The 13,997-nt window shown below is 36.1% G+C and overlaps 1 protein-coding gene and 1 pseudogene across 4 annotated transcripts in view; both read right to left on the reverse strand.

Moving 5' to 3' along the window:
• The window catches only part of SHOC2 (SHOC2 leucine rich repeat scaffold protein), a 63,967-nt gene that overhangs the window by 10,292 nt on the left and 39,678 nt on the right, over nt 1-13,997 (reverse strand). For all 4 annotated transcript variants that reach the window (XM_055119236.1, XM_055119233.1, XM_055119235.1 and 1 more), the window contains 2 exons: nt 13,262-13,399; nt 2,737-2,867 (listed from right to left, as the gene is read on the reverse strand). In XM_055119236.1, coding sequence (XP_054975211.1) covers nt 2,737-2,867; nt 13,262-13,399 — 269 coding nt within the window. The remainder of the gene's footprint in view (nt 1-2,736; nt 2,868-13,261; nt 13,400-13,997) is intronic.
• On the reverse strand, nt 5,170-5,264 carry LOC129399445 (U6 spliceosomal RNA; annotated as a pseudogene).

The following is a 13,997-nucleotide window of genomic DNA, read 5'->3' on the forward strand; positions in this document are numbered from 1 at the left end:
GTATATAAATAATAAGTTATATAGACAATGCTGTAGGCAGTCGAAGTCTAGTTCAAGAAATTTGGGAATCTGTTAGAAATAGACTTGGAGGCTCTAGCTCTTGAGCAATGCAAATAAAAAAATATTTAGACAAGTTCTAGGGAACATTCTAAAGTAAAAGCCCACGCAGGTAAGGGAAGAATGATATAGTATGTGGTGGTGGAGTATGTGTGTATGCTTGTTAGTGCAAGTGTTTTAGATAATGTTAAGACATTTCAGTAGCCCACTATGGGAAATTTAAGACTTAGTATCTAAGTTATCAGTTGTTCTGAAAGGGCCAACTGGAGGAAAAGAAATAAATATGTACCTGAAGTTCAATGTGATAAATAAAACTATGTGATAAAATAAAACTTCTTTGAAATGCACATTTAGAAACTTCTCATAAAATTTACTGGTATATAAATAAAAGAAGAGCAGGGGTAACAGTTGTTGTAGGAACTAGAGATAGTAGAGAGTTAGGATGCACGCCTTCATTGAGAGATGAACACAATTCGATCCCTGGCACAGCAGGACCTGAGCAGCACAGAATCCTATGACCCTAGAATTCATAGGAATGGCCACTGGATCAATGAGAACTGCTTAGGAGATGCTTCCAAATTTCTACTCACCCCACCAACCCCCCAAAATATAGTGGTGAGAACCTTGTGAGGAAGTCAATTCAAGGAAAGGTCTATATTCTACTCTACAGAAAACAAAACAACTTTACTTGAATCTCATGGCAAAAAAATATTCTTATTCCTACTACTGACTTCATTAAATCAATATTCTTTTATGATAAAGTAAAAAAAAACCTGAGGATATTTAAAAAAGCAAATCAGGAAGGCAGTTCTTCAACCTCTCATTTTTAAGTCAAATTTTGAAATTTTTGTGTTGCTTATCACTGTTTTAGAATTAGGCACACTTGGATTCCTCACTCCTGTTTTAAATCTTCTGCTTAGAGCTAAAGATAGTTGTAGGGGTCAGGGCACAAGCCTTGCATGTGCCAAAATCTGAGTTTATCCCAGGCACAATATGGCCTCCAGAGTAGCACTGGGAGTAGTTCTGGAATCCTATGAGCACTACTGGAGTAGCCTTGGTGATATCTTGAATTCAGAGCCAGAGCAGCACCACACATTCTCAGGCCATAGCATGAACCACTAGCCTGAGTGGCCACCACTTGGCAGAAACAACCCCCCATCCCAAATGCCAAATTCTTCTGCCTGTTTCATAACCTTTGGTGAACTAAATGTATACTCAATATTAATATTAATACACACATATATAATCACCATACTCCTGAAATATGTTAAAGGTAACAAGTAGCCAAAAATATAATCTCTCTTTCTTATTTCCCTGCTTTCATCAAAATGTATCCCAGCCTTTCTACCAATTAGGATGAAACTGAAATCACTTTTACTCCCAGTTGCTTAGAGAATAATGAAATGTACAGTATAAGTCAATTTAGAAATAATTTCATAAATTGTTATATGTGAAAATACCAGGCACAGTATCTGTATTCTAAGGAAATATCCAATAATCATTAATTTCCCTTTACTGACAATAAGACTGAAAATACAAATGAATTAAAAATATTTTTCACGTCATGAAATCTGGCATGGACCCAAGTCTTTGTATTTAGGCATATTGACACTATTAAAGAAGAGTCTATCTTAGATTCATAAATCAAATCCCAAAAGAACTCAACAGATCTAATTTCTAAAAACCTAAAACTTTCATCAAATTATTCTTCAAAATCAAAGAAAAATCTGAATATTCACATAAAGCACCTTTATTCTTAGATCGCTCCCCACTTTTGCCATAAACATCCACAAGTTTATGATTTCATTGTTTTAGTTGTTAGAATACTACAATAGATAAAATAACCATAAGCAAACACACACACAATTTGTAGGCTATGTTAAAATAGTAAGAACAAAAAGAAAAAGTGCAAAAGTAAGACAATTTAAGAGTTTGTCATCTTGTCCACTTAACTTCTAAGCAAAGTAAAGTATTTTTCTAATAGAAAACCCAAATTTAAATGTTTTAATAAAAAAAGACCAGTGATGACAGTGGAAAACGTGCTGTCTTGCACACAGCAGACCTGGGTTTGATCCCCAGCATCACATATGGCTCCCCAGAACCTCCACCAGGAGTGGTCTCTAAGCACTGGGTCAGAAGTAAGCCCTGAGCATTGCCCAAAACAAAAAATAAAACAAAACAAAATAACAGACTTTGGTGACTAATTATGCACTAAGTAGGCTTTGAAATCCCTGCTTAAGCAGATTAATAATTTGGATCACAGGAGAAATGCAGCTAATATTAATCCTGATGGCTTTGTTATCAAGATTTATCATCCTTCTATAATACATCCTTCTATAGTATCCTTCTTCTGGGTATAGTCATTGAAACCAGCCAAAAGGGGTCTTTTGGGTTTTTTCTTAATAACTTTCATTGCCTCTTTTCAAAATGACATGAAAAGGGTTTACATAATGCTAAAGCGAACAGTTTCTACCTTGGTTTCTCCCTTCATCTGATATTCAAAAAATGTTTAATAAGTTCCTACAATCTTACCTTCTTTAGAATTTTTAATCTTAGTAATCAATAACAATTATTTAAGCAACCTCAACCATAAAATTGTTTATCCAATTGTAAATTTTTTTCATTTCCTTTTATTATCTTATAGATATGTTTCAAGAATTCACTCTTATTATTTCTTACCTCAGGTAAAGTAGAAATGTTATTGTTTTCTAAATTTAATTCTTCAAGTGCACTGCATTTTGCCAATGATCTGGGTATTGCTGACAATCTGTTATATCTCAGACCAAGACGATTTAAACTAGATAAATTGCCTGTGAAAACAAAGCAAGAGAACTAATTTTAATAAATCTAATGAGCCTCTCAATGCCCATCAACCAGATATTTATGATTTTTTTAAGTACCAAATTTCTTCAATCCAGCCTATTCTGCAAGATCCCAAATATGTATTAGAAAATATGTTCATTTAGATACGCATCCATCCCCACACCCCAGAGTAAATTTAATTCAATGAATTTGTCATGAATTCATTTTATTTTATTTTATTTACTTCAAATTACAATTGTTGCTAAATAATTATAGAAGGTCCAGGTTAGAAAGTCAAGTGTAGGGCCAGAGCAAAAGTACAGCAATTGGAGAGTTTGCCTTGCATATGATTAACCAGGGTTCAATTCCTCAAATTCCATATAGTTCCCGAGCCCACCAGGAGTGATCGCTGAGTGCAGAGCCAAGAATATGCCCTGAACACTACCAGGTATGGTCCAAAATCAAAGAAAAAAAATAATTAAATGTAGCCTCTGTCTTTAAATTAAACATATTCCCAATGTCAGAAATTATAAAAGTAGATTCCTGTGTCACACAACTCTTTGGAGTCAAGTGTTTTGATGAGTTTTAACTTTTGGCAACATCCTTATATTTGTCTCATTCTTTCTGCTTTCCCAATTTTTCAGAGTTATTTTGCAATTCTTTCCTGCTTAGATACACCATCACTATATGATACTTACAAACCATATTAATTAGCTGCTGTGCTATTGCTGACTCCTAAGCACTGAAATCTGATACGCCTCATAACCCTTATACTTATCACTCATCTTTATCTTTTCTTCTTCTAAAGAAATTCATAATTGAATAGATGAAAAACCTATATGGAATTACTTTCCATGTAAGCTTTATTTATTTAAGGTTAAGCATTGGTTATTTAAGGCAGAAAACTGAATGCAAATACAATAAAATCTACCACTTGGGCTGGAGCTAAACACAGTAGGCAGGGTGCTGGCCTTGCACACGGTGGACACCAGGTCAATCCCTGGTACACACATGGTCCCCTGAGCCCCACCAGTACTGATCCTTGAGCACTGAGCTAAGAGTAAGCCCTGAGCATAACTGGCATGGCCCAAAAACAAACAACAGAAGGGGAAAAAAAAAACCTACTACTTAACAAAGTTAATTTTGTCTTTAAAGTTAACTAATTTAACGTAACTACAAAGTTTCACTAATGTCTCCTATTTTGGTGCAATGCACCGACTTCAGAGGGCGAAGAAAAAGCAAGAGAAGACAGGCTGGCTCTCTACAACCCCAAAGAATTCACATTAAGAGTAAGGGCCAGAAAAATACCTTATTACTGCTTACCACTATAACTGTACTATGACATTGAAAATGATACAAACGTTACTTAAAAGTTGCATCAGCAGAAAATAATTTGTTCTATGACTAATTTCATAATCACAGTCATTTCTAAATGAAAATCAGCTCAAAAATCATATACTCTTTTATCATTGAGACAAATGATATGTTTGACAATAGTTTAGGGTCACAGAAGTAGCTCAATGGCCTAGTGCATGGTTTGTATGTTGGCGGCTTATTTTAGTCCTGTGTACATCTCTGGTCAATCCTAGAGCACAGAGCCAATGTGGTCCCAAAACAAAACATAGTTTTATTTATTTTTTTAAACTATTTTATTGAATCACTGAGATACACCCTTACAAAGCTGTTCGTGATTGGATTTCAGTCATACAGTATTCCAACACCTATCACTCCGCCAGTGTACATTTCCCATCGCCCCCCACCCCCTACCTCCAGAGCTCCCCCCCACCTCCCGCCGACTGGGTTTCAGTCAAATAATGATCCAATATCCATCCCTCTACCAGAGTACATTTCCCACCACTAACGTCCCCACTTTCCCTCCTGCCACCCCTTCCCAGCCTGGCTCTATGGCAGCTACTTTCCCTCCCTCCTTTCTCCCTCCTTTCTCCCTTTTTCCCTTCCTCCCCTACCTCCTCCCCTCCTCCCTCTCTCCTTTTGGGCATTGTGGTTTGCAATATTGATACTGAAAGGGTATCAAGAAAATCCCTTTACCTACTTTTAGACCTCAGATCTTGTCCAGTGTTATCATTCCCTGCTATTATTGTCATACTGGTCTCTTCCCTATCTTACCCACCTTCAGCCCCACACACACTTGTGGTTAGTTCCAACCACTGACCAGTCCTCCTAACCCGTTTTCCCGGCCATGGATATTAGTCCTCTACTATATGTTTTTTTTGCATGTACCATGAATGCAGTCATTCTATATCTGTCTCTCTCCTTCTGACTCATTTCACTCAGCATGATACTCTCCATAAAAATGTGGAACGCTTCACGAATTTGCGTGTCATCCTTATGCAGGGCCATGCTAATTGTTCCAATTTTAGTATATGTGCTGCTGAAGTGAGCACCAAAACATAGTTTTAACAGGGGCTAGGAGATATCTTAAAGACTGTAGCTCAAGCATGGCATGCACAAGGACATCAACTCAACCTTAGGACGGTAAGATTTGGTAGATTTGGTCATTCCTCAAGCGTCAACCACTAGTGCAAGCACTGAATTCTACAGCCAACACAGCTTAGCTGAGTATTGCTTAGTCAGCTGGTCACTACTTGGGAGTCCCACCCAAATCATCAAAGAATAATTATTTAAACTAGAGGTATCACAGTACAATTTTTAAAGACAAAAAATTTACTTACATATGACAATGAACAAGTTACTTAATTTATTTCTGATCCACAAAGTGGGTATGCTGTTAAATACTTCAGAGATTGCTGAGTGTTAAATACAAAATAAGATATTTAGCATAATAACTATTACTTAACAGATTTCAATATATGTTCTATCCTGTAACACTTTTTATTCTGTATATATTATTCTATAAATCTTAAAGTCACTTAAAAAAAAAACTGGCAGAGGGCTTTGGGTTAACACCTGGTTGTGATCAGGTTCACTCCTGGCTCTATCCTCAAGGATTACACCTGGAGATACTCAGGGGACCATATGCAGTGCTGAGGATCAGCCGCATGCAAGACAAGCAAGCACTTACCCATTGAATTATCTCTCTTGCTCTCCCATCTTAATTTTTCCATTCTTTTTAAGCTTAATAATTATGGAGATACTTTATATATCTTTCTATCAAATAATAATTCTTAAAGATCTTCACGAACTATGTATGCCAGGTTGTTTCCCCTTGACAGCATGGCTGTGAATGTTGTTGTGCTCGTAAATTTTTATTTTTATATTTTACTGAATGCAACACATTTGTTCCTGAAGCTTTCTCTGGCTATTCCAGTAAGATCTTATTGATCTCCCTGGCAAATGAACTTTGGGCAGTATATTATTTTCACTATAAGCTGAAATATAATTACATACGATCTTACATTGCTAATTGTTTCATTAATCAGTTATCTCTCTCATTAGAGAGACAACTCATTAAGTCTGAGACTTCACTATGTTCACTCATGCATTTTAATAATCAAAGAAGCTATAGTATTTCTCTATTTTCCTCCTTTCCATTAGGAACAAGATGCAAAAACTTAAAACTATATTTCCTGTGTTGGCTCATTCTCATGTAATAAAACTAAATGGCTATGAAGCACAGACTTCACTGGTCACGATTTAAAATTATATGTCAGATTTGTCTGGTCTGTTTGAGTGTAAATTAACTTTTATAACTATTGGCAATATTTTTTTCTTCTACATCTATTTTTAGCTATCAACCAGGGAAAAAATAATTCAGTTTAAATTTTGCATTAATCCAACGCAATATAAAAATTAGCATTTAAGGAGTTGGAGTGATAATGATAGTACAGCAGGGAGGTTATTTGCCTTGCAGGCAGCTGACCTGGGTTCGATTCCCAGCATCCCATATGGTACCCTGAGCACCGCCAGGGGTAATTCCTGAATGCAGAGCCAAGAGTAACCCTTGTGCATAGCTGGGTGGGACCCCAAAAGGCAAAAAAAAAAAAAAAAAAAGAGTGACATGTTCAAAGAGTCATCGACACTTTGCCAATACCCATAATGCTCAGCAACACAGAAGAGATGAAAAATCCTCATCTAAAAAGTCTAGTATTTACTGATCCACCCCCTACGGTGGTTTCAACTCTTACCTCTTTCAATGAATAGTTTTAACCACGAACTAAACTGCAATCTAGAAATCAAGCGATAACTTGCTCTAATGTTGAGCCATTCTGACAAAGAAATAAAATCAATTCTGCTGAGCTTCTGTGTATAAAGTAGGCGATCACTGCCAATCACTGGCATTTTACTTTTAAGTGCTTAAGTTGTTCAGTGTTCCCGTTTGACAGCTTGCTTTCTTCTGCTGTCAAATTTTTAAAATATGGCAACATCAAATGACTATGAATTAAAATTAGATGTTTTCCATTTCAGCAAATATAACCAGATCTTTAGGTTAATACAGAATAATTTTTCAGAAGACTAGTTCAAAAGTATTTCTTGGTCTTCTCTTAACAAAGTAGCGAAATATCAGTTGGGAAGACAAAGAGATCTAACAATGAATAATGTTAGAGGTATAACTATTTATAACCATTAGAAACAAACTGAAAAACTAAACGCAAGCAAAATTATTAAATGTTAGAAACAGAAGAACACCACCGACCCATGTTCGATTCCTCCGCCCCTCTCGGAGAGCCCGGCAAGCTACCAAGAGTATCGCGCGCGCACGGCAGAGCCTGGCAAGCTACTTGTGGAGTATTGGATATGCCAAAAACAGTAACAATAGTCTCACATTGAGAGATGTTACTGGTGCTCATTCAAGCAAATCGATGAGCAACGGGATGACAGTGACAGTGACTTAAGTTTTATAAGTACTGTAACTACTTAAAACCTAATTGTAAAAACTCTACGTGTTAATATCACCAAAATCAGTATAAGTATTTGTCAGAGTCTAGCACAACAAAAAGATCTCTATAAATTGTTCTATGTTCAGGTCTTGAAAACAAGGTCTCATTGAATTCTTTTTTTTTTATCTCATTTTGAAAAGAAACAAAATATAACTTTTTCAAGCTCTAGAATGTCTCCCCCGCCCCCATCTAATAAATAACTTCCACCAAACTACCACCACTTTAGGATATCAGGTTCATGGCTAACAGTGGCTAACTTAATTAGAATACAGTTTAAAAAAATTGCCTGTTATTATAAAGCTTAATGGCTTTTTTGTAGTTTTTTCATTTTTGGTACACCCAGCAGAGGGCAGGGCTTACTTATTGGTCTGTGCTCAGGATCACTCCTGGCACGGCTCAGGGGTCCATACGTGGCACAGGATCAAACATGGGTCAGCAACATGCAAGAATGCTTTACTGTACTTTGACTCTGGATTTTTTCCCCCCTCAGAATCTTGAGTTAAAATATTTACCAAAAAAAAAAGAATGTGCTTTTTACTCCTCAATAAGGCAGACTACTGGTTAAATCAAATAAACTATGTCTTTTAGCACTCTAACTTAACTACAATAAGCTGCCCCCACCCCACCCCATTTTCTCTGCCTCCTCTCCCTATCCTATGAACCGTCAGTGACTCTGGTACTGCTGAGTCTCTCCATGTAGTAATAGGTAACCAGGTTACTGCTAAGGTGTGACCATTATGCAAAGGGCACCCATGTTAAATAAAGGGGTTAAAATATCTCTCTACTTATATGAAAAAAGACAAGAAAAGGAATAAAGGTGGTTTTTGCAAGAGTGACTACAAAGCAATGTTAAGATTTCATTTTCCATTGTGAGTTTCAAGCAAGACGGTCAGCTCTGTGGGACTAGGATAAAATCTCCAAGATAAATTAGGGGTTTTGTTTTTAACATACTTTTAAAGGACAAGGCTAGTGGGAAAAATGAGGCCAAGTATCAGAACTACATTCCAACTGAGTTAGCCACTGTTTCGTGAATTGCTCTTCTCTAACAAATTAGAAGAAAAATATCAATGATTAAGATTATTGAGATTTGATGAAGACCAAATCTCCAATGTCCAAATTTCCTACCAAACCTCAACTTTCTATACAATGAAAAGCCAAGAGAGACAGTTATTTTTAATAAACACGGTATGTAATATAACTTTTTTTTCCTTTTGGGCCACACCCAGAGATGCTCAGGGGTTACTAGTGGCTCCACACTTAGGAATTACTCCTGGCAGTGCACTGGGAATCTTATGGGATGATGAGAATCGAACCCAGGTCAACCGCACGCAAGGCAAGTGTCTTATCGATTGTGCTAAAGCTCTGGCCCCTATAACATCAGTTTTAAAAAATTTCAAAAAGCATTACTTAATTCAATTTATCATTACTCAACGAAGTTACACTATATTTTGCAAGTCAAATAATAATCTCAAATTCTACTTTAATAACTAGGGAAAAGTCATATAAAACTCAGAGATAGCAAATGAAAGAAAAAGATGAAGTAAAAATCAATGGGAAAAAAAATACACAAAAAATCAAAATTAAGAGAATGAAACTCATAAATCTATCAGCACAGATTAGGACAAAAAGGAAAGAGGATACAAGTTATTGTTATTAGGAAATAGCATAATACTATAAATACTGTATCATTGTCATCCCTGTTCGTCGATATACTAGAGCGGGCACCAGTAACGTCTCTATTACACTCAGCCCTGAGATTTTTAGCAGCCTCTCCTTACTCATCTTTCCCAATGATTGGAGGCTTTTTCAGGGTCAGGGGAATGAGACCTAGTGTTACTGTTTTTGGCATATCAAATATGCCACGGGTAGCTTGCCAGGCTCTGCCGTACTTTACTACAGAAAGAAAAACAAGTGAGTATTATAAACAATTTTATATACATTAAAATGTCAAGTAGACATATTCCTTGAAAGACAAACATGAATGTTAATTTTAGAAGAAACTCCAAAAACTTAAAGAGAACATTTCCCACTAGGTGGCCAGCATTACCTAAAATTAAAACAAAGAGCCTATAGATCCTACAGATTTAAAGAATGTTTTCTTTTTCCGTTGTGGGGAGGTGGGTTCCCATACCAGGTGGTGCTCAGGGTTCATTCTTAGCTGTGTTCAGTGATTACTTCTGGTAATACTTGGGTGACGATATTTGGTGCCAAGGACTGAAGCAGGGACAGGAACATGACAGGCAAGCACCTAAACTCCTGTACTCTCTCTCCAGACCCAGACTTAAAATTTTATAACAAAATATGTAAATACTGTATATTCAAACTATAAAATAAAATGCAATTTTCAAAACTCCTTTCAGAATGTTAATTCTTCCATTATTCCTTGGCAAGAAATTTCAATATCATTCAAGTTTTTGTTTAGCTCAGGAGCACATCACAAAAGTATACTGTATTAGTTTTTTCTTTACACAGTCTCCATTTTTTCTTTCCAGAACTTCTAAGTTTTTTTACCCATACCTTTTCTTTACTTAATTTGCCTTATCTTGCCTTTTTTGTTCTAGATTCTTCTATTTTATCTTATATATGCACTACCTTGGTCTTAGAATATTTTCATTAAATTATACAACATGTTATATTAAATTTTATTTGGCAAAGATACTTGTAAGAAATACTTGTTCTCTTTTTGTATTCTGCTGGTATTCTACAGATACAGTCTAATTTATTTTCTATGGTCTTCTCTTTCTAGGGTCTCTCAACCACTTCAATGGATATTAAAAGAAGGGGAAAAGCGAGAAATAACTGCATTCAGCTCCTGGTAGACCACATATCTGATTTTTCATATATGAAACTTGGTAGACTACCATTATAAATATTAATAAAATAATGTACTGTGCGGCTGGAGAGATAGCACAGCAGTTAGGCGTTAGCCTTTCACACAGCTGACCCAAGTTCGATTCCTCTGCCCCTCTCAGAGAGCCCGGCAAGCTACCGAGAGTATCTCGCCCAAGCGGCAGAGCCTGGCAAGCTACCCGTGTGTATTGGATATGCCAAAAACAGTAACAATAAGTCTCTTAATGAGAGACGTTACTGGTGCCCACTTGAACAAATCCATGAGCAATGGGATGACAGTGACAGTGAATGTACTGTGACCATCTTGCATTTCAGAAATATAGTTAAACCAGTTAGTTACACTGAATAGTCTGTTGTCAGCACAATTGGCATTATGAGGGACCCTCTGTTCCTAAAGACTATGATCCAAGAGGTCTTCTAACCCATCTTGACACCCAGAGCGGCTTCTTACAGAAATGCAGCTAGACTGTGAACTGTGCTACAACCCCGTGCCGCCCGGAAAGGGATTTTCCCTATGCTGTCTTTCTGCGCAGAAGATGGGGGTGGCGGAAACACCGACATTGAGAGAGCCACCTCCTAAGACTCCCAACCCAGAGGTATGAGTTTGCAGTGACGTGGCTCGTAGGTGATCATGGGACAGGGGGCGTTATCGGCATGCTCTCTGCCCAGATAAGATCTGGAGCTGCCGAGTGTGAAAAGGACCCTCTGCTCCTAAAGACTATGATCTGAGAGGTCTTCTAACCCATTTTGGCACCCAGAGCAGCTTATAGAAATGCATCTAGACTGTGAACTGAGCTAAAATATCAGAAATTCAAAACTGCACAGCCGTGATAGCAGCCGCGCAAGCTCATAGAGTCTTCATTCTCAGCAATGGAAAACAAATTATTAAATGATGCCTTTTCAGCAGGCCTGATTGTTGGGGGGAAATTCCAAACAATAATACTGAGTTCTCTATTGAAATACTGAATGTATTCAAAGTATAGAGAGAATAAAGTGAAAATTATTAGCTACTCAGGTTGGGGGGGTCGGAGGGGGGTATATTGGGGTTCTTGTTAGTGGATCATGTGCACTGGTAAAGGGATGGGGGTTTAATCATTACAAGACTGAGACTTAAACCTGAAAGCTTTGTATTTTTTTCACGATGATTCAATAAAATAAAAAAAAAAAACAATTGGCATTATGATATAAAGAGCTCTATGCTCTTTCAAGAAATGGTAGGTTAGATAATTCAAGTAAATCTCTTAAAAACAAAAACTTCTAAAACAAAAATCAAAAAGCTAACAAAAGGGGCCGGAGCGATAGCACAGCGGGTAGGGCGTTTGCCTTGCACGCGGCCGACCCGGGTTCGATCTCCGGCATCCCATATGGTCCCCCAAACACTGCCAGGAGTAATTCCTGAGTGCAAAGCCAGGAGTAACCCCTGAGCATCGCTGGGTGTGACCCAAAAAGCAAAAAAAAAAAAAAAAAAAAAAAAAAGCTAACAAAATAATGCCTAATAAACTGATAGTAACTGGGCTGGGAACCCTGGAAACAGAAAACAGCAATTACTAGAAAGAATTTTTTCTAAGAATCTTCCCTAAAAGAAATATAGAGGCACTTTCTACCAAGAATCAAAATCTAAAAACTGCCAATGATGTAAAGTCCAGTAACCAAGTTATCTGTGACCCTACAGGGTTGTACCACAGTATTGAGGGTGAACTACTGATTCAGTTAGACTACAGCTTGCTTTACTGGGGACACAAAAAAATTTTAAGTCTTACAAAAGGATGAACTGAAGTGGTATTAATCCACTGTATATGACAGGAGAAAAAGAAAAGAAGCACTTTTGAAGAAAGATAATAGAAATTATATAAATTAAGAACATTTTTAAGCATCTTTTTCAGAAATAAGCATAGTATTCATCTATCACGTCGATTATTAAAACGTATCTTTTTTTAACCCCTGTAGTGCCTACATTTTTAAGCATTTAGAAAAGCAAAATTCATAAATGTAGAAAATAGCACAGAAAGCTCAATTCAACTTTTTACAGTTCAAGTCTTCAAGTCATATTTTGTACTTTGAGACTTCAAGATCTTTCCTCTTGTAGTCCCCGTATGTTATAGGTGAATAAATCTTTAAACTGTACTGGCCATGTTTTAAAAATTAAACAGTTATGTCTAAAAATTAAAATTAAAAAGTTTTATTTTTCTTCATGGAACACGAAGTGTTCCTGGAGGAGCAGATACCAGTGGGCTACACTAGCACGCGACAGGGCCGAATGGAGACATTACTGGCGCCCGCTCGAGCAAATCAAAGATCAATGGGATGAAAAGTGATACAAGTGATTATTTTTCTTCATGGTTTGCTTTAACAAAGAAGGAACCATAACTTATATAATATCATGTAACATTCTGAAATACGCAAAAATAAAAATATTCACCCATTCTACAATTTAAGCACAGAGCAATAAAAAAAATATTCATATAACTCAATGTTCTATCTTCTTCATAAAGCAAGATCATTTTCTAAAACCTAATTCCTTTCACTGCCAAGAAATTTTTAAAAATTAAGAATTTTTTAAAAAGTGATTTTAAGTATCTTTTAGAAATGTTACTATTTTGACAAAGTTAAATTTTAATATATTTTTATTATCAAAATAAATTAGAAATAGTTTTTTCCATGTGTAAGTCTTCATTATCTTTCTTTTCTCATACCTATAGTATCTGGGAGATCTAGCAGTTCATTATGTTGTAAGTCAAGGTTGGTTATCTGTGTGCAGTTTCCAATCTCCTTTGGAAGGTGTTCAAGTTGATTGTGAGCTACATCCAGCGTAATGAGGTTACATAATTCACCTGCAAATTGCCCAAAATAAAAAATTAGTAAGAATTAAAAATATATTAAGTAACAACTAAAACTTAACTTTCTATAATTATATTTCTGGGAATATAAATGCTGAAAACAAAATCTATAACCACTTGCCGAAAATAGTATCTGACAAAAATGTTCAGTTTAAATTATTGCCAACAATATATTTTTTAAATAACCAATTCAACCACAAAACTTTGTATATTTCATACTTTGAAACAATCTTAGTTTCTTGAATCAAATTCAACTCAGATATAACTTGAGTCCAATTTGAGGAAGACCTCTCTCTCTCTATATATGTATATATGCCCTCAAATAAGCATTTATTCTCAAGTTTTATAAATATAATTTTTTAAATCTGCTTATTAATTTAGTAGTCCAAAAGAATAGAAAATAAAGTCTATTTCTCCACAACTAATCTCCAAACAAACATGATGCTACTAAATCTCAAGTAGACTGTCTGGTATAGGCTCCCCTATAGTATATTAGTATAAATATAATTTCTGGACTTTGTAGAAAGTTGTGTTTGTGGAGGATATTTTTTTCAGAGAAAAATTTGACAAACTTAATTGCATTTAGGTGACT

The sequence above is a fragment of the Sorex araneus genome, chromosome 11, assembly GCF_027595985.1.
Source record: "Sorex araneus isolate mSorAra2 chromosome 11, mSorAra2.pri, whole genome shotgun sequence".
In the NCBI taxonomy this organism is placed as follows: domain Eukaryota; kingdom Metazoa; phylum Chordata; class Mammalia; order Eulipotyphla; family Soricidae; genus Sorex; species Sorex araneus.